Below are 20,013 nucleotides of genomic sequence, written 5' to 3'. Positions count from 1 at the left end.
CACTAGCCATTATACCAACGTCAAGCACATTTTATTCACAAGTACGATCATTTTAATACTATTCATCTTTCAAGTTTGTAGAAATATCAATAATGAATCGCATCACGCATGATATTTATTGTTATGAAATATGAATAATTGAATATTATAAAATTTTCTTATTTATAATTTGTGTTTTACTTTGTAGTATTTTTATTATTTTATGGTATTTTACGTCATACAACGTCTGTTGATTTTCAAAATACAGAAGCTGTACATAGGTATTTATTTATATTTTCATGACAGCCACACCGTTCATATGTTTCTGGCGTAAAAAGAAGCGCCTCGCGCGCCGTTTTTTGGCTTGTCAATTGAAACCACGCAACAAATTTCTTTAAAATTTTGTTAAATAGCAATTATTGCATAAAGTTCACTTAAAAGATAGAGAATATCAATGCCTCTCAAGAACTCTAGTGTCGAAACCAGTGCAGTGTTAATACGCCTTGTACTCAGTTTCTGCTAATCTCTAATCGGAGCCGCAACTCTTAACATGCCTCTGTTGAAAAGAAAAGCTTTTGAAAAATCGTCGGCGTCGGAATACTTGCGGGACGACGACGAGGTCTTCCACTGCGAGATCACCGACGAGATATTCAAGGACTATGAGTGAGTAGTATTTAAACATTTTCGCGCATTTTTTGTGGGTTTCGAACAACTTTTGTCTGGAAAGGTAGCCGTTGACAATAAATCCGCGCGGTTTCCTTTGCAATTACGCGAGCGTGACACAGCGTTCCCGAAACCGACGTTCTCTCGCCTTTTCTCAGATATGTTCGAGGAGAAAACTACGTTTAAAGAGTGTTTTTGTGCGTTTTTCGCAGAGAGTACTGCGAGAGGATCATTCTCGTCAATTCGATGGTGTGGACATGTGAGATGACGGGCAAGAACAATTTGACGTACGCCGAAGCTCTCGACAGCGAGAAGGCCGCTCGGAGGTCTCTGAAAGACTTTCCTATGGAGTTGAGAATACCAATATTGTACTTGGCGACAAAGACGAAAAGAAGTTCTTTTGCCGAGATGTCGGAGGACATCTTTAATTATGTGCGGGAGAGGTACTTCGTGGGCGAGACTGTAGAGGCCTGTCTGGAGGGGGACACCTGGCTGGAGGCCCACATCCTGTCCGTTACTGCACAGAAACAACACCCCGACAAGTACAGCTCATTGTTTCTATCTTTTCTTATCACTGTGTATTGCTCATGTCAATGCTTATAACTATCCTATATACTGCAATAAAAATATTATAAAACTGAGTAATAGCCTCATTACTCAGTTTATTAACTATTTTATATTTCTATGTTCTATAACATAAGTTTATTTCTAATAAGACTTTGGCATAAAGATCTTTGTTTACAATTTTGTAACTCAATTTGTATATGAATATGTGTATAAGTCATTTAGGCCAAACAACTACATCATAATATATTGAAATACTAATGTCAACGGAATGTAACATTAAAGTAAAAAGTATCCTACAAATTATTGAAATTGTTAAAAAAGCATTGTTTATTAATTATTATCATTTTTCTTTGTCAAAAATAAAAAATTATTTTAGCCAATCCATGCTACCACCATCTGCATACTGCTATGAGGTGGAGCAGTATGATGACTCCGATCCTGCCACACCTGGACAGATTGGTACTGCACCATTTGACAGAATACGCCGTCGCAAAGGAATTTACTCACGAGAAAAAAATAAGCTGTTTCTTAAACAATTCGTGACACAAGTTTCAAACATTATAGGAATAAAGGTAATAATATTTTTTGATACATTTAGGGCCTGTTTCACCTCTTCCTGATAAGTGCTGAATAGGCTATACCACTTTACTTGTCAGAGTATGGGGAATCTGTCAAATAAGTTGTGGATAGCTTATCTGTCACTTTATCAGGAAGTGGTGAAGCAGGCCCTAAGTCTACCTAATAGTGTCCTTATTGGTTCTTGGCTTCCTTTAACACTTACTAATAAAAATATTTCCACAATGGATACACTATGCAATGTTTGTTTTTGTCTTATATGTTGAAAACTGTTTGATAGACAAGGACTAATCCTTTTAGAGATTATATTTATAATAATTATTGTGAAGGTTTATATTTAATATCACCTTTACAGCAAGCAGCAATAGAGAAGTATAACATTGCCAAAGTGAATTTTGATCAAATATTTACTGGAAACCCACCCGACTTCCCATCATCAAAGAAACTGCTAAAACCCAGCCTCTCCCCTCATGCATCAAAGATGCCCAACAAACCCAACTCGGCCACAAAGAACAACAAATTTAAGAAACCCAGTCCAGACAAGAAAGGACAGCAGTCCATGGACAAGTTTGTTAAAAAGACTGACAAATCTGAAGGTATGAGAAGTTTTATCTTATAACTTCTGATTTTTTTAATCTAATAAATAATAAGTAATATTTTTACCTTTTTCAGTTTTATATAATTTTTATTTGATAAATCATTTAGCAGTTTAAGCATGAAGATAATATGACAGAATGACAGACATACACCAATTTATAATATTAGCATAGAATATATCTGTTTTTATCCAATCTGCTGATGAAGTAAGTCACAATTTAAAAAAAATATGTAATTTTTTTAAGTCTCCAAAATGAAAACTCCAATGGACCCAGAGGCGCGAAAGTCAGCTCAGGAGCTAGCAAACAAAATGAGAAGGGCAGAGGATCAAATGCGGCAACGTAAGGAGGAGGAGAAGGCAAAGAAAAAGGAGAAAAACGCACAACTCATGGCCTTCATGAAAGAGTGGCAAAAAGTCAAGGATGACCAGGAACTAGAGGACCATAAGGTGAGGCTTCATTCTAAAAAAGGAATAGGAATTGTGTACTCTTGTTTTCGTTTATTTTGATCCTAATGCAAACAAATCTCTCAAATTATGATAATATACAAGGGCAGATTAATTTAGTCTAGAATATTTTTTTTTTTACATATACTAGATTAAAATTGATACAACTTTTATTTAATTTTCTCTTCATAACCTGCCATTGCCTTACATTTATTAGAATTTGTATTACATACAACTCAAACATTCTTGAGTAGGCAATATTTTTTATAACCCCTAAACACTGTTGCAGATAATACCCAAGGGAACACCTATTCAAGTTGAAGGTATTCCGCACCAAAACTTTGGGGATTTCCTCTCTGTGTTGGAGTTTGTCTACAATTTCTCTGACACCCTTAAAGTAAAGGATGTGTTTCATAATGACCTGGATGCGGAGTCGCTTAAGAAATCTTTGACATCTAAAGAGTATGCGTGGATGTTCAGCGAGCTTATACAGATGTTCCTGTCCGCTATATTCTCTCTGCAAGAGGATGAAGCAGAGGAGTACAATGAACATGGAAATATAAAGGAATATGTTGGTATGTTTTGTTGTAACCTTCAAATATAAAAACAACTTAGCTTCTTTACAAATATTTCAGTTGCTAAATGTTGATAAGTTCATTCACTTTGTAAGATTGTTTAAAAAATGTCAAATATTTTCTCTGCAGAAGACAAAGATATAGACGAGAATATTACTATATATAAGTCAATAGAACTAGCAACCAAAGCGTCCAAGTGGTCACACACATACCTCGGTAGTTCACTCAGCAAGCTGCCTCTCGACCCTACAACTGTCACAGAAGTATTGAGGTGAGTAGTATTTTTCTGCAGACTCTTTATAATATGCTGGAAGATTGTGGCCCATTTGCACTATTTATTGACTTATTCAAAGCTACATTGATCAAGAAATATCAAGAAAAAAAGTTAAAAATGTTACATAATAAATATGTGTCATGTTTGTAAAATACATATTATCATATATTATGTCAAGCTGTTCTAGAGTAACTTGTGTTCTTAGTAATTATTAAAAGGTATTTATATTAATACATACAGGGTGCAATTAAACCTTCCTGCCAAATTTTTTCCAGGGCTTAGCTATCACTAGGAGAGCCCATTTAACCAAAAAAAATTGGGTGTTATTTTTTTTTTCAATGACATGTTTTATCCTATTTGAAATCGTTGCAAAACGGTCACTCGCGGCGCGGGGGAATGAGAGGGGGTAACGCGGGGGGAGGCGCGCGCGTGGGGTCACATCACGCGCGGGCGACTCGTCGTGTCCATTTATTGTAGTGTTTTTTAGGATAACTTTCGGAAGCTATTTCTCAACATTTTAGTACTGACTGATTGTAAAAGAAAAAAATACCGTCTATTTTTATTTTTAACAAGGATCAATATATCAAAATTTGGCAGGAAGGTTTAATTGCACCCTGCATATATACCGCGGAAGCTGAACGTTTAGTAATTAGTATTTACATTATTATAGTGCTGATCCAGAGCCAAAATCCACAGCTATTGGCGCACACTACCCAACGTATGGGTGCTAATTCTTATCCTTATATTCTGACAGATTACATCTCCTGGCGTCTGGCGGCACGGGCGGGTCTCGTGCGGCGGCGTGGCGGGCGCAGCAGCGCGGCGGTTACGGCGGCGGCGACGACCCGGCCGCGCGGCTGCGACTCACGCACCCGCAGCTGCTGGCTCGGCTGCGGAGAGCGCACGTCGCTGATCTAGATATGGGTAAGTCTACGGCCCGATTCTTATAACTCGAAACTCAGTTCCATTTCTGTTAGTTCAAGCCCTAATAGTTTCTCACACTCTCTTCTAAGCCCTTTAGGGCTTCTTAGTTCTTACAGAAAAACGGCACTTGCTGACGGCAGTTGGTGGATTTTTTTTCATAGATTTTTTAAAGTCTACAAGTGCGATTCGTCCGTAAGCGCTCTTACATTATTTTATCTATACCCCACTCGCACTTCTTTCTTACAAGTCTATTAATACTAACTACACCACTACTACTAATTTATAACTACTCATTTTCTTAATTATTTATTTCCAGATGACAAATTCATGATACTACAGTGCCTTATGAACCAAGTGTTAAGTTACGCGAACGTCAGGGACCTCGTCGAAGAAAAACTCGAGGAGTATAAAAACTTGAAACACCAACTCAGAACATTACAGGTGACTTATAAACTTTTGCTTGTATCATGTATGTATCTTTTCCAATAAGCCATGATGGGTATCTTAATCAGATCTTGAATAGTTTTTTTGCTGTGTAAATATGTATTTTAGACAGTTATTTACCACCTGTACATAACTTAAACTGTTACTAAAGAAGAAAATAGGCATACTTTGCAATTAAATCCATAGCTTATATGTATCATTTGTAGTATTATATTGTTACGGATACGGACACGTAGAGCCATCTAGCGTCAAACCAGCGTAATTTATTGAAGAAACGCAGACAGTGTAAATCCGCTATACGATACTAGATGGCGTTAGGCTTCTAGAATTATACCACACTTGTTTACGCGAATTTTGTAGTACATTCGGGAAAGGAATGTTCACGTACAGTCCAGAACTCGTCTCGACCGTATAAATAGTCACAGGCAGACGGGATCGTAATTCTGTTCGATACGAGCTATCATCAAGGTGACTTCGAAGTGTGAAACAAGTGATCAAAAAGTGATTCTAGTGGAACCTACGACTTGGCTACGACCTAGGACAGTGATTGTGCTTAGTGTTTGGACTTAGTGTTTTGTGTGACCTAGTGTTAGTGAATAAAGTCTTCAAGAGAGTCAGCAGATCTTTCTCTCCAAATCCTTCGAACCCTAGTACATAACAATATTTAAACAATTTATGATTACAGATAAACGAACGCAAACGTGAGCCTCAACTGGCGACCGCTCGTATGGAGTTGAAGCGGACGCATATGGCGAAGAAAGAGGAGTTGAAACTCAGTAACGCGGAGTTCAAAGTCGTAGAGGCTCAGCTCAAGGATGCTCTAGAGGAACTCAACCGGGAGAACGAGGCTAAGAAAGTGGAAAATGAAAAGAAGATCAAAGAACTGCAAGCGCAGATATTCAATCATATAAACTATGTTGGTAAGTGTAAAAGTTGTGACATATGAGCCATGTTAAGAAGCGCTTACACGGGCAATAATTGCTCAGTGAAACGAATGGAGCGATCTGGAGCAATTACTGGAGCAATATGGAGCAATTTATTTCATATCACTCAATGTCATATCGCTCTAATATTCGATGGCCACATCACGCAATATTGCGCAATATTGCTGTTGTTGCCCTCAAATTGCTTGATGTAGTCGTGACGTCAAAGTTGATGAGAATCGACTGGAGTTGAGCAATTTTAGTTGCCTGTATGAGCGCACCATTAGCCATCTATCGTATTCCTTTCTCGGAAGTAAAAGTTTCTCTAAATCGATTTTCTCGTGTGTGAAGTGGTAACAATCAGACAAACTTACACATATAATATATATTTGTATAGACATCCGACATTATAATATTTTCTCAGGCTCCGACCGCGCGTTTCAACGCTACTGGGTGTCGCGACGCGTGCCCGGACTATTCGTGGAGGCGGGGGCGGAGCCGCGCGGGCCGTGCCGCCGCAAGCCCCTCCCCGCGCCGCCCGCGCCGCGCGCTGACCTGCTGTCCTACATTGCCGATCTTGCTGACCGCGCCGACATTGATAAGGAGCCGGGTAAGTCAGCCGTGTCAAATTAATCATAAAAAATTATAAAGTATTTGTAGCTAGGAAGGAATCATAGCAAAAACACTACAAATAAGTATCATTTAAATTGTGGACTAGTGGGGTGCAAAGCAGTGGCTTTTAGGTTCATGACATTGACTTTTAACACAATGTTTTTCAAAATTTATCTACAATCAAGTTTATTGTAGACTAGCGTAAAATGTTTTATAACATGCCTCAGGTTAGAATAAGTTGCACCTCGTGTATTATAAATCTGTAACATCTTTTTAGCTACTTATTCTGCAAATAAATGATTTGATTTTATAATGTCTTCTCATTCGGCATAATTAACAGCGGGCAGCGACAAAGAGAACGAGTCGGCGGCGAACTCCCGCGGCAACTCGCCGAAGAAGCCGCTGTCGAGTGTGAACGGGCTGAGCAAGGTGAACGGGGTGGAGCCCTCGCTGCAGCACATGCGTGACCTGCTCATTTGTACCGCCGATATCAATACCTGCTATGTGCATGGAAAGGTTTGTAATACTTACAATTTCACGCTTAACCTACTCTTACAAAAATACCAAAGGCCAGTCGCTACATTATGACAATAAAAATTATCCTCAGACCTCATAATAGCAATCTTTTTACTAAACATATTCTGATGTGTAAATTTAAATTCCCTAAGTTAAAAAATAAATAATAAGTTACCTCTGACTATAACTTTGTGGTCTTCTAATATACCTCTCATTTCTCAGGGCGACTACCGTCCGCAATGGTGGGTGTACCACACGGAGGAGCAGGTGGAGGGTCTGATAGCGGCGCTGAACAAGCGCGGCGCGCGCGAGGCGGACCTGCGACACACGCTCGAGCTCGACCGCGCCAAACTCGTCGACTACATCAAGAAGTGTCCGCTGCATGTGCTCAACCCCAGTATGGCAGCGGTGAGTGTCTTTAATAGGACCTGATAGGACCAAATAAAAGCTTTTCATCACTCGATTTACTTAAAAAATTGTTCAAGGGACTGTTAAAATTTTTTATGCCATCTCACATCACTTCGTTTAATGCTTGACAGGATCGTTTTAGACAAGATGTTGGCAAATTCTATTCATTCTCCGTCTATAGAGCATGAGGTTTCAAAGAAGGTTAATCTTAAGAAAAAAACTGTTTTTCAAAGCTGGTAATCATAATAAAGCTTCGAATTTTAAGAAATGACCTTATATTTGTAACACCTTATAAAGTTTGTAAGGTATTACCACGACTAGTGACTACTATCTACTTACTAATCTTGATCCCTTATGGATCAAGATACACTGCCATTTTGAGGGTAATGATAACATCCCCTCGTTCCATTTTATGTTAAAAACCATCAAAACGCTCAAAATAGGAGGCATTTTTAGTATTTTGATCGTTTTTAACATCAAATGGAATGCGGGGCATGTCTGTAATAAAATGACATAATGTGCCGTGTCACAGCCTATGCCGGCGAACAGTCACGCGACCCGCAGGCGGTGGCAGCCGTCGCTGACGGTGCCGCGCGACGCCACGCTGGCCGAGACGCTGGAGCTCACGCTGCGAGACCACATACTCGAGCTCGAGGAGAAGATCTTCCATGGATGCCTGGGAGCCATCAAAGTCAAGGTACAAGGATTTTATATGACAAAAAATTACAAAGAAAGTAATTGGATAGTACAGCCGTCGTCTTGTGGTCTAGAATCTGAATCTTAGGTATTTCATCTTATAATATTTTATGCGATAAGCCTTATAAGGAATAACAGGCTTATCGAACAAGTTGTTAGTTAATATTGTATGTCTGACGAGTAACGTCATTACGGGGCGTCGCCGATCTATTTATACTAGAGATCGCCCAATGGTCGAAATTCGACCTTAGATTCAACGACATTAGGACTACTACCTAAATTTTGTAAAAAAATATTGACTTTGTCATATTTTTTTCAACTCTTCTCTATGGGACTCAGCTGATCTCAGACTGGCCGTGTAAGCATTGTCTAATAGTATTTAAGATTCAATAAAAAAAACTATAATCCATTTTCAATTTGTCACCTTGTTGTCAACAGCCTTCAATCATAAATAAGAGTATAATTCGTATGTTAGTAGGCTTATTACATAGGCTTGCCACTCAAAAATCTGTCATTTTTCCTAGTGTGTGTGTTGTAGTATGTGTAATGTTTTATTTGTAAAAAAATGTATGATAAAAGCATATTTTTAAAATAATATTAGCTTGATGCACTCCTTCATCATACAAACTATAACTGTGCAAAATTTCATTCACCTACGTTTCCCCATTTCTCGTCAAAAGGGATACAAAGTTTTTGGCTCACGTATTAATATATAGATGTATAAACACTTTGTAGCTTAAGTAAAAAACAAAATACAAAGTCTTGCATTTATTTTGTGTTGTATAAAATGATTTGCGGTAAGCCGAACAGACAATCCTGAATCGCGCTATCAAAATTTAAATATGTTTTATGTATCTGTTCACAGGACCGCGAGGCGTGGCGTGGCACGATCATGGTGCGCGGGTACGACAAGCAAGCGGAGTACCTCAGCTGGGGCCCGGGCGGCCGGTACCGCGACGACGTGCACCTACACGACGGAGTCCTCAACGTGCCCAGTGGTATGCACCCACTATATGAGCAGCTGTAGCCGCCGTTAGAAATGTGGTCTCCGATATAGATGGATGGATGGATGGATTTTGTAAGGCTGTCTCGCTCGCGAAAGAAAATCGAGCTATGCGAATTAAGTATTTGACATGTAACAAACACTCTATGAATATTACGTTTTACTACAGACTTACCAGAGTCGGAGGTAGATGACATCCCGGAGAACAGGTACCGCGACCCCGGTCAGTACCTAGAGCGCGCGGTGGAAGGGGGCGGGGCGCAGGAGGCGGGGCCGCCCGCGAGCGTCGTGCGCGGGCTGGCGTGCGCGCTGCTGCAAGTCGCGCAGGCCATACACCACAAGTACCTCAAGAGACCATTGGGTGTGTAGAGAGTTAATTATGTTTTATACAAATTGTTTGACAATGTATACTTATTATAAATGACAACTGCTGAAAACTCTTCACAAAGATCATAATATATCTGTTGTAGTTACTTTAAATTATTTCATAGATGGCGAGTTAACATTTCCAGTTTATATGACCATCATAAAGATGTGTCATTGTGTAATGTTGCTGTCTTTTTTGGAGACGCGTGTCGCTTAATTTGTAGTGTTTATAAGCAAAAATTGCTAGAACTTCTATCTAGTTTAAGCATGTTATTGACTTCAAAACCATCACCCAGGTCTGGACGACAAAGAGCGTAAGGAGCGCGAGGCGAAAGGCAAGGGTATGGAGCTAGAAGCGATGGAGCGGTGGGAGGTGTCGCTGATGGAGTGTCGCGGGCTGGCGGCGCTGCAACTGCACCTGCTGGCGCTGGACGGTAGCGTCGCCTGGGCCAGCAGCATCCTCAACGCCAGCTGCCGCGTGTGCCGCCGCAAGGCCGACCCCGACAACATGCTGCTGTGTGACGGCTGCAACAAGGGACATCACCTGTACTGCCTCAAGCCCAAACTCAACGTAAGTATGTCTTGTAGAAGAAGTACCGAACCAGATATTAAAAAATGTGTAGATAGTAAATTCAATATTTGTATGTAGTTAGTTCCATAGTTATTATACCTCTACCGGCCGCACATATTATGTATGGGCCGAAATATATCATGTAATGCTGCAGAAATTTTATTTACACGATTGATAATAAAAGGATGTTTTGTTGTATTTAATAAGCGGTAAACTAACTTACGTTTTCTATTTACATGCAAACAGTTGACCATCGTAAGAGGGGTAAATATATAATACACTAATTAACCTACTTTTAAAAGACAGCTATATGCAAATAAATAATCATTTGCGTTTACTTATTGACCTCATTTCCTTTACAGAAAGTTCCAGAGGGCGACTGGTTCTGTCAGTCGTGTAAGCCCAAGGAGAAGACCCCACCGAGGCAAAGGAGGAAACTGTACACGGAGGTGAAGGAGGAGGAGGAATCTGAGGAGGAGAGGTGAGTTTGTATGAAACCGTCTTTGTTATAGTCAAAAAAACTGTTATGGAATTGACAGAACGGCAGTTTACAAAACTTCCCAACGTAATGAAATGCCTAATCACAAATTTTGGCTGTTAATTTAGTGAATTTAGAGGATCCTATTTATTGTAATATTTGCATGCCATTAAAACGGCAAAACATGTACTGTTTTCGCAAACTTGTAACATCTTCTTATCATGTTTTGTGCAAATAAAGATATTGAATATTGAATATTGAAATGTGACCGATAACAACATACAGATTACAGACGTTTTTGAAGCATCGACCGGGCCCTTTGGATGAATGGACATCGGTCGTACCGTCAATGCATACCCATTACCCACAGGCCACACATGCCATAATGATTTATATTTAGCAGTATGTTTCGTCGTCTGACGGTTCTGCCGTCTGCGTTGGAATTACAAGGACCGTTTTTTTTTAGTGAGCCTGAATCGTTCAGCACGGACGACGTGTCGGTGTGCGGCGCGTGCGGCAGTGGCGGGCGTCTGGCGGGCGAGTGCGGCGGCTGCGGGGCGCGATACCACGCCGAGTGCTGCGAGCCGCGCCTCACCCGCGCCGCACGCAAGTGGATGTGTGCCGCCTGTCTAGCGCCGCCAAGAGGTAATCAGAGAATTCTTTTTGTAAAACTGATAGAAATATTTGTATACAATGCAAATATCTTCGGTAAAATGTCGTGACACTTCCAAACGTGTCAAAGACTGAATCTGTGATGAAATTGCTGCGTTATTATAATCAATCTAATGTATATAAGTGTATGCTGTTGGAGCCAAGGACGTCTTATTTCATGAGATGCGACGAATTTTCATTGCACTTAAAGAAGAAAAAACAGTGTATGGTAAAGAGGGGAGAACGCCTCATGATTAGTGAAACATTCAGGCTACGAATTCAGTAATCGTTCCGGTATGTGTATATGAGTTAGAACGTGTGTGGTACAGAGGGCGGGCGGCGGCGCTGCGCGACAGCTGCGGCGACGCACATCCAGCAGTACGCGCGCGCGCTCCTGCCGCGCCCGTACCGGCGACGCGACACCGACAGCGGTCTGTCCTCTCCCCCCCCCGCACCCCGCACGTAACCCTCGCCGCCACTAACCCCTCATCGCTTCGTCTTCGTGGTCGTCCATAGCTTATGTGCCTCACATCAATATGGTTCTTCTCGTCATGCATTTCTCCTGCTGGTTGTCTAACAGCTTTCTTATTCATTCTAACACTTTTTACGATTGAGTACCGTGACACCATCATTGTAATAATAAGTTGGTTGTTGTTTCGTAATGTTTTAGTGTATCATCTAAATGCTTTAGGTGTGTGGTTTAGACATAATAAAAGTTTTAAAACTTTTTAAAGTTTAAATTCATTTAATTTTGTTTATATAATATCCAACAAATCTTAATGGCGACTAATCACTAAACTATCCGTATGTTCATATTGTGATAACGTTTTTAGAACAAGTCTACTTAATTTCAGATTCAAGTGATTCAGAGTCGAATACACCTTTACAAAAGATGAAAGGCAGAAAGTCAAGAAACAGCAAGGAATCTTCACCAATGACAAATGGAAGTGCAACAAAAAGGGGACGCAAGTAAGTGCTAAGTATTATTTTAAATAGATTTATGTAGAGGTTCGCGATGTTCTAAATAGACATTAATGATTTTATTACTTTTTACTTTTAGACCCAAAGCAGAAATTAATGGTCACTCAACAAGAAAATCGAAATCACTAACAAATGGAACATCTGGTAAGTGAAAATGTCAATAGATAACTTATACAAACTGCTTGTCCTTGTTTGTAATAGCGCCTTTACAAGAGTGGCCAGCGCTGGCCCATCGAATGGCGCATGCGATGGTTATGCAATGGTCGCAACGCCTCTACATGATGGCCGTGTTCAGTTGTGATTTAAACGTCGTTCAAGATGGATGTGTAAGCATTAGCTATTGCGGCAATGCAAAACGTACATTTTATAATAATTTATGACTTCACCAGATGACCCGGTGAACTTCGTATCACCTACCTATCCTAATGTGAACCTTCCCTTGAGTTCTACGAATAATTATTTCGAGACTAAAATTAAAATAATGGTTTATGGTAGAGACTAGTGAGGATGATGATAATGATGAATGTAATAATAGCATATGCTTTCAGTTCTTAAAACAACGGCGAAACTCCCAAACTTGTATCTTTAAAGTGTCAGGAATTCTCTCAGCACCTTCCGAACCATGGTATACCAGACACACCTCGGTGCACAAACTTACTCGTTGTTAGCATAATATTATGCTTAGAATACTTCCCACGACATCGACGTCACCACATGTTTCCATATAAATGTTGAGGAGTTCCCTCTATTACTTATGGATTCCTTCATCAGGTCACCATTTTTATGAACATGGTATCAAAATACCCTATATAGCTAAAGAAAATTTTTGAAAATTGGTTAACAAACGGCGGAGTAATCGTTGAAAACAAAAAAACTAGCATAACACCTCCTTTATTTTGAATGTTGGGTAAAATAATTGTAGCCTATGTGTTAGTCTGATGTATAAGCTATATTATTATAAAGTTTCACTACGTCCTCCCCACGCTGGGCCATCGTGATGGGCCACTACGCTGGCCCATCTTGTAGAGGCACTATAATAATCAACTTGTGTAAGTTGACAGACAGACTGCAAGTTGCAACCTTATGTAAGTTATTTGCGTGTAATAATTTTATTAGGTTATTGTATAAACTAGCATTTTTAATTATTTTCCTTTGATAATATGTTTCTATTATTTGGGTATCATAGTATCGTCATAATAACAGCGTATATTTTACACTGTATTACAGAGCGGCGACGTCGCACGGAGGAGCCGTTACACGTGGAATCGCTGCAGCAGCTGCTGCAAGACGCTGAGAAACATCGCGACAGCTGGCCCTTCTGTGAACCCGTCTCCGTCGAAGATGTGAGTGCGATACTATAATCAGGCATGGAGACCGAAGTAGAGCATTATCTCAAAGCCACTTCATTAGCTCTAAGTGGAACCACTTTAAACAGTGTCGTAAACCACGTCATACAAGTGGTTAAACAGTGTGTGTCGTAGAATTACTTGCTTAAAAAGTCAATGTTAAACCTCAAGTAAAACGTAATTTGCTGTCAGGTACCTGACTACTTGGATGTGATCGAGAAGCCGATGGACTTCAGCACGGTGCGCAGCAAGCTGGCGGCGCGCGAGTACGGCACGGACGAGGAGGCGCTGGCCGACATCGCGCTCATCTTCAACAACTGCTACACGTATAACAAGGACACGCATCCTGTTGCTAAGTGAGTTCACTGTTTATAGAGAAGTCATAATTTGTTGCAATCAAAAGCTCTTATTAATTAAGACTTTCATTATCAAATTTGGTGAAATGATGATGATGAAAACCTGAGAAAGAATTGTGTAACTTAGTCTTCCAATGAATGTGAATATCCCTAGTTCGAAGACTACTTCTTTTGATTATCAATCGAAAACAATCACAATTGTTCATTTCTAGGGCTGGATGTCGTCTCGAAAAGTATATAATCAAACGCTGCGCCGAGCTGAAGCTGCCGCCCATGCCGGAGACTATTCTAGAGGAGGAGGAGACCGGCACTAAGAGACCTCTCGAAGACGACGACGATGATGATGATGCTCCACTGATCAAGAGGTCCAGGCACAACTGATGCACGGCCCCGCCGCACCTGACCGACTACGTCCTCTACTGAGGAGACTGGACTGTGAGTTAGTGCTTTAACATTCACCGTAGCTAGTTCTAGCGTTGTGATAAGGTAGGTTAACGTCACTCGTGACGCCAAAAGACATTTGTTTACGTGTACTCCGCGCGAGCTCCAGGAATCACAATGTTGTGAGTGTGGGGTAGTTTGCCATAGTCAAATGTAGCCCCCACCGCACGGGATAAAAAATATTATACCCTAATATACAAAGAATCAGCTACATAATAATGGAAGAAACATAATATTTATGAAGTGTCTACTGCACACTCACCCTCAGCAGCAGTGGAAAAAATAATGTTGTTCTGCTGGCTGTGATCCCTAGGACCTTGCATGTGGAGTGTAATATTATTGCTGTAAAAAATTTTGTTCTTATTTGAATATAACTTAAATATTTGAAATGTCCTGTATTATATATTATACTTCTCAATGTGGATTGTAAATTTGCTAGCTTAGTTACTGATAACTGATAAGATATGGCTTGTGCCTTTTACGACATAAGATTCAGTGCAAATTTTTGTTTGGCTCAATAAAAATCATTGATGAATTGCATCCAAAATTTCGGATGGTATGTATGTACTTACAAACTAAATATATTCTGTTCAATAGAATCATTCTTATACTGTGTGCCCTAAATTAATATTTATAGTTTACTTCAATTGTAAATTAGTGGTAATCTACTTTGATATTGTTGCATTTAATGATTTTTTTTCGCATTTTATACGACATTTTGTTACTACTTAAACTTATATATATGTACTAGATGTCCCGCGCGGCTTCGCCCGCGTAAATTAGAAATTTTACAGAATCCGTAGGTACATTTTCCCATAAAAAATATTTCCCCCGTTTTTCCCACATTTTCCTGAGTTTCTTCTGTCATATTAGTCTTAGAGTAATAATATAATATAACCTTCTCGATAAATGATGAGTCTTACTCGATAAATGATCTATCTAACACTGAGATAAGTTTTTAAATCGGACCTGTAGTTTCTGAGATTGACGCGTTCAAGCAAACATACTCTTCAGGTTTATAATATTAGGTAGATATAGATTTTTTTTAATTATCGCTTGACAAACTCGAGTCTCGATCTAAAAGACTATGAAATGGTATAATATGGTAGTGATGATGATGATGATGATGATGAAGAATGTAATTTGCATAGTAGCATATGCTTTCTGTTCTTAAAACAACGCCGAAACTCCCAAACTTGTATCTATAAAGAATCAGGAATTCTCTCAGCACCTTCCGAACCACGGTATACCAGGTATATCTCGGTGCAAAATCTTACTTGTTGGTAGCATATGCTTAGAATACTTCTCACGAAACCGAAGTCACCATATGTTTCCCTATAAGTTTTGAGGAGTTCCCTCGATTACTTATGGATCCTTCATCAGATCACCACTTTTCTGAATATAATACCAAATTAGGATGATACCCTATATACCAAAAGAAAAATTTTGAAAATCGGTTAACAAACGGCGGAGTAATCGTTGAATATAAGAAAACGAACATAACACCTCCCCCATTTTGAAAGTCGGTTAAAATTGTAGCCTATGTGTTATTTATTTAATATTTTAATCAGCACATGAATTGAATAACAAAATTTTTTTCAAATTAATCGTAGCACCATCTGTCAGGACAAACTAAAATTGAAATAGAATAATATTGAATGCGATGATAGCGCCGTCCGCCGGATCTAATGTAAAACATTCCAAAATCAACAACTCCTTATAAATAAGAAATTAATTGAAAAAACATTTTCCAGTAGACCAAACTGTAAATCTAAACCATTCTCGAATCTCCACGAACACACACAAAAAATTTCATCAAAATTGGTCCAGTCGTTTAGGAGGAGTTCAGTCACATACACACGCACACAAGAAATATATATATTAAGATGTCGCAGGCGGATTGTATAATCCGCCGATTTACATTACGGCTAGCTGTTTTAAAAAACAGGGCCGTTTTGTAATGCGGCGATTTATCGATTAGCCAGATTGAATGCGGCTGAATGATAAATCGCCGGAATGTAATAAAGCGAAAGATAAGTCGCTTCTTTGACAGTTTTTAGTTCCGATTCTTGATACTCGTGGCGCTGCCTGTGACATAACAACAACAATGGCGTTGGATACCGTATGTACGTTGCTATTATGCAAAATTGCGAAGTTTTGAGTGAATTAAATAAAGAAAATAGTAAATTTCAGAACAATTTTGCAATTAAAGAATTTCTATTATTCTCGATGTAAAACAGTAAAGAAAGTATCGGTACGACGAAAGTGCGGCTAAACGTAGGCCGCCTTATTGATGAACGTATCGCAATGAATCCGGCTAATCGTTAAACCGCCGCATTACAAAACGGCCCGGTTTTTTAAAACAGCTAGCCGTAATGTAATACAATTTGTAAAGCCGGATTATACAATTCGCCTGCGACATATCTACTGTATTTGCAAATTATTGTAACATGCTGCCTTTAAAATTGGAACACTTGTAGCCTTCGATATTGCTAGCTTTTAGTGAAGTATGGATGATCGCGTTTGTTGCGACCACAATATTTTTGTATTACCAAATAGATCGTGTGCAGATTATTATGTTTATTTATATGTTTTGTGGCTGGTCCGCTTGATCCAAGTTTGATTGATGCTCATGAAGTACCTTTTGCAAAAAAGTTAATGTATGCATGCTTAAAGCAAATTATGTTACTACATCACCCTTCCTTTTGGCTTTGCTGTAGTCAGTTAAATACAATAAAAAACAAAATTGTTGGATACATATTACTATTAAAATTTATAAATTTTTATTAAGTGATGTATGTTTGCAAGTTGTGTCTAGAAGCTACTTTGATTTATTGTTTAATGATAATAATTGCATGGTGTTGCTGAACAACCTTACTGTGTACCAGTATTACCTTAGGATTTCAAATAATTTACTGAAGAAGCTGCTACTTTAGGAACCATTTAGTTTTTACTCGGTGTCTGATTTTAAAACTCATCAGGGCTATTTTTGATTATTTAGTATTCAGAATAAAATTGTAACTGATAATATTATGTATCTGGAACTTGAATCGATGATGTGTGATTATTATTATTGCTAGTTTGTATTATTGTAAGTTTTTAGAATTATTTTTAGATTTCAATATTTGTTGTAATGTTTGCAAATGTTTTGTTTACAAAATTTTAACTTTTTTGTCTGTATTTTATGTGACAATAATTCTTTCAATATTAACAATAGCCAATACTTGATAAAAAAAGCATTCCTTTAGAATTATTATCAACTACAAGTTGCATAAATAGCCTACATAACCTTCATGCAGTCTTTTTTGTAATTATTATTATTTATTTACCGTAATTTTTAAGTTTTATATTAATTTATATTGTAGCAAATAAAATTACTAGTTACATAATATATTGTTTTATTATTCACCAAAGTGTAACTACCTTGAGTAGAAATTTTTAGTCTAAATTTCATCAAAATCTGCATATGCAGTAGTTCGAAACCTACCTACAAACTTCCGAGCTTCGCCTTTACAATGTTAGTATCGAGTGCAGGGGATCCCAAATTTATTTTGTCTACCGCCTTTGAGAATAAATTATAGTTTAGCGCCCCCCTTGTTTCAATTTAAAATACATCCAGACAAAAGAAATCACCCCCTCAAGCCTCTACACAAGACCCCCATTATTTTTTGGGAACACACCACTTTAGACCTTTAGACCTTCAGCGCCCACAAGGGGGCGTTATCGCCCACTTTGGGAAAGACTGATCTAGTGTGTCTTATCTGTACCGTAGCAGGTAGTTGTTATGGAAATATTTTTTTTTGGTTTGGGCACCAATTTGGGTTAAGTATTTATGGTAAAAGAGTGAGATATTGTTACATAGATGGGTGAGAAATAAATACAAGTACTAACTAGCACAAGATTTAATTATCCCTTAAATAAAGTAAGAATTGAAGACGTTAATGTACAAAATGTCTTGTTTTAATGATGTTCAGCAGCTTCCTTCCTCTTCATTTCAGCCCACTTGGCAACATTTTCGGGAGAGTTAGCTGAAATAAAAGAAAATAAATAAGTTTTCTAGGTTATTAATAATAATAATCTTTTTCAAAATATATGAGCAATGTGGGACTAATATTTTTAATAATTGAGAATAATATAACATTACATCACAGTGTTAATAGTTCACAGGATTATAAACAGATAAATATTTAATAGTATAACACTTGCCAGTGGGACTAGACGTCTCAGTAGCAAATCAAATTTGGTCAAATAATCGAAGCAAACTCTTAGTGTCTAGGAACACTAACACTATTCATAAAAAAACCATAAGGATTAAACCATAGTCCATTTTGGTAGGTAAGTACATTTTTGAAATGACATTTACACAATATAATTTATAAATGAGATGAATTACAAAGTGTTTAAAGAACAATAAACTGCAAATAAAAACTAAATGTACTAATTATTGATAGTACTTATAGTAAAATATAATTTAAAAAATCATACCCATCTTGTGAATCTTGTAGAACACAGGGGAGGCAACAGCGATTCCAATGAACCAGTAGCGCCAAATCCATTGGTTTTGAAGGTAGTATTTCAAGGGAAATTGCGCTATTTTAGCGGTAAATGTGTAAGGGAATTTCATAGGGCGCCCTGGAGTCTCCGACATTGTGACAGGACCTGGAAAACCTTATTATGTAATGTCGATTTCAAGAGCTTAGAAGTTGGAACGTAACCTATAAAGTTTTATTATGATAATTTTTAATGATCATTTGGCATTGTAGTATGGCAATGAATATAAAATTTTTGTTTTATTTCATCCTAAATTATCGAAACTAACCTTAATCAAGTGCACCAAAATCCGAAAACGCAAAGATTTTGACACTGACAAATTGACAATTGTGACTGCCAGGCAGTGTTGCCAGATCAGATTTTCAAAAATACCGTGCTGCCTGCATTAAAATACAGTATTTACGAGAAAAATACAGTGTTTGATGGAACAAAATACAGTGTATTTTACAGTGCAATTAAATGCCATATAAAAAAGGAAATAATTATTTTATTAAGTAAAATATAGATTTATTTTTAAAAAATATCCTCACAAACTAACTAAACATCTTAATTTTATCCACCAAATAATTTTAATCACTGTCATTATCATACAGTTCAGAAAAAACAACATTATAAATTTTGGTTTATAATGTTGTTTTTTCGTTGTTTTGGGAAATGATGGTCCACTCTCACTTTCATTTTTCACAAGAAATATTTTAAAGATTTACACTCAAAATTTAATTTAAGTTATAACATAAATCTAAAACGTAATATTTAACACGGAATACTTTGACCATAATACTAAACAATTTAAACTACACATCAATAACATTAAACTACACTATTGCGTATCCAATAACATTTAGATGATAAATACTTAACTCTATACCATAGAGGCCGATGGCCCTACTCCTTGCTGTGTGTGTGGCGGGCGCATTAGCAAAACTTACCATATTTTTCATAGGAAGCGTTCTTTTGTTTTTTGTTGCCAAAAAAATACTGTGTCTCCATACACTGTATATATAAAAATACTGTGTCCAGTAGACGGCGTGAAAATACGGCAGATCTACTGTAATTACAGTGTATCTGGC

General features: G+C 38.1%; 2 protein-coding genes across 3 annotated transcripts; one reads left to right on the top strand and one right to left on the bottom strand.

Moving 5' to 3' along the window:
- The first annotated feature begins 318 nt into the window (after window positions 1–318).
- Window positions 319–15,130, top strand: LOC121726688 (bromodomain adjacent to zinc finger domain protein 1A). Of its 2 annotated transcripts, XM_042114165.1 has the most exons (25): window positions 319–642; window positions 855–1,184; window positions 1,586–1,781; window positions 2,141–2,381; window positions 2,628–2,830; window positions 3,117–3,402; window positions 3,532–3,673; window positions 4,431–4,600; window positions 4,917–5,041; window positions 5,730–5,964; window positions 6,392–6,577; window positions 6,920–7,095; window positions 7,318–7,503; window positions 8,036–8,200; window positions 9,065–9,197; window positions 9,372–9,563; window positions 9,865–10,139; window positions 10,502–10,620; window positions 11,084–11,262; window positions 11,598–11,699; window positions 12,123–12,237; window positions 12,329–12,393; window positions 13,477–13,592; window positions 13,788–13,951; window positions 14,164–15,130. In XM_042114165.1, exons 1-25 carry the CDS (start codon window positions 530–532, stop codon window positions 14,330–14,332), a joined length of 4,383 nt encoding a protein of 1,460 aa, XP_041970099.1. In that variant the 5' UTR covers window positions 319–529; the 3' UTR covers window positions 14,333–15,130. The 2 variants fall into 2 exon arrangements, with proteins under 2 accessions (XP_041970099.1, XP_041970100.1); XM_042114166.1 differs by lacking the exon at window positions 11,598–11,699.
- A 3,149-nt stretch (window positions 15,131–18,279) lies between these two features.
- LOC121726690 lies at window positions 18,280–19,282 on the bottom strand. Its single transcript, XM_042114169.1, has 3 exons — window positions 19,212–19,282; window positions 18,878–19,051; window positions 18,280–18,420 (listed from the first exon to the last, which is right to left on the bottom strand). The coding sequence occupies exons 2-3, from the start codon at window positions 19,038–19,040 to the stop codon at window positions 18,353–18,355; spliced, it is 231 nt and encodes a 76-aa protein (XP_041970103.1). The 5' UTR covers window positions 19,041–19,051; window positions 19,212–19,282; the 3' UTR covers window positions 18,280–18,352.
- Between the last annotated feature and the right edge of the window lie 731 nt (window positions 19,283–20,013).

Source organism: Aricia agestis, chromosome 4 (assembly GCF_905147365.1).
Source record: "Aricia agestis chromosome 4, ilAriAges1.1, whole genome shotgun sequence".
Taxonomy (NCBI): Eukaryota; Metazoa; Arthropoda; class Insecta; order Lepidoptera; family Lycaenidae; genus Aricia; species Aricia agestis.
The sequence above is the reverse complement of the archived record's forward strand: the minus strand, read 5'-3'. Positions and strand labels throughout refer to the sequence as shown.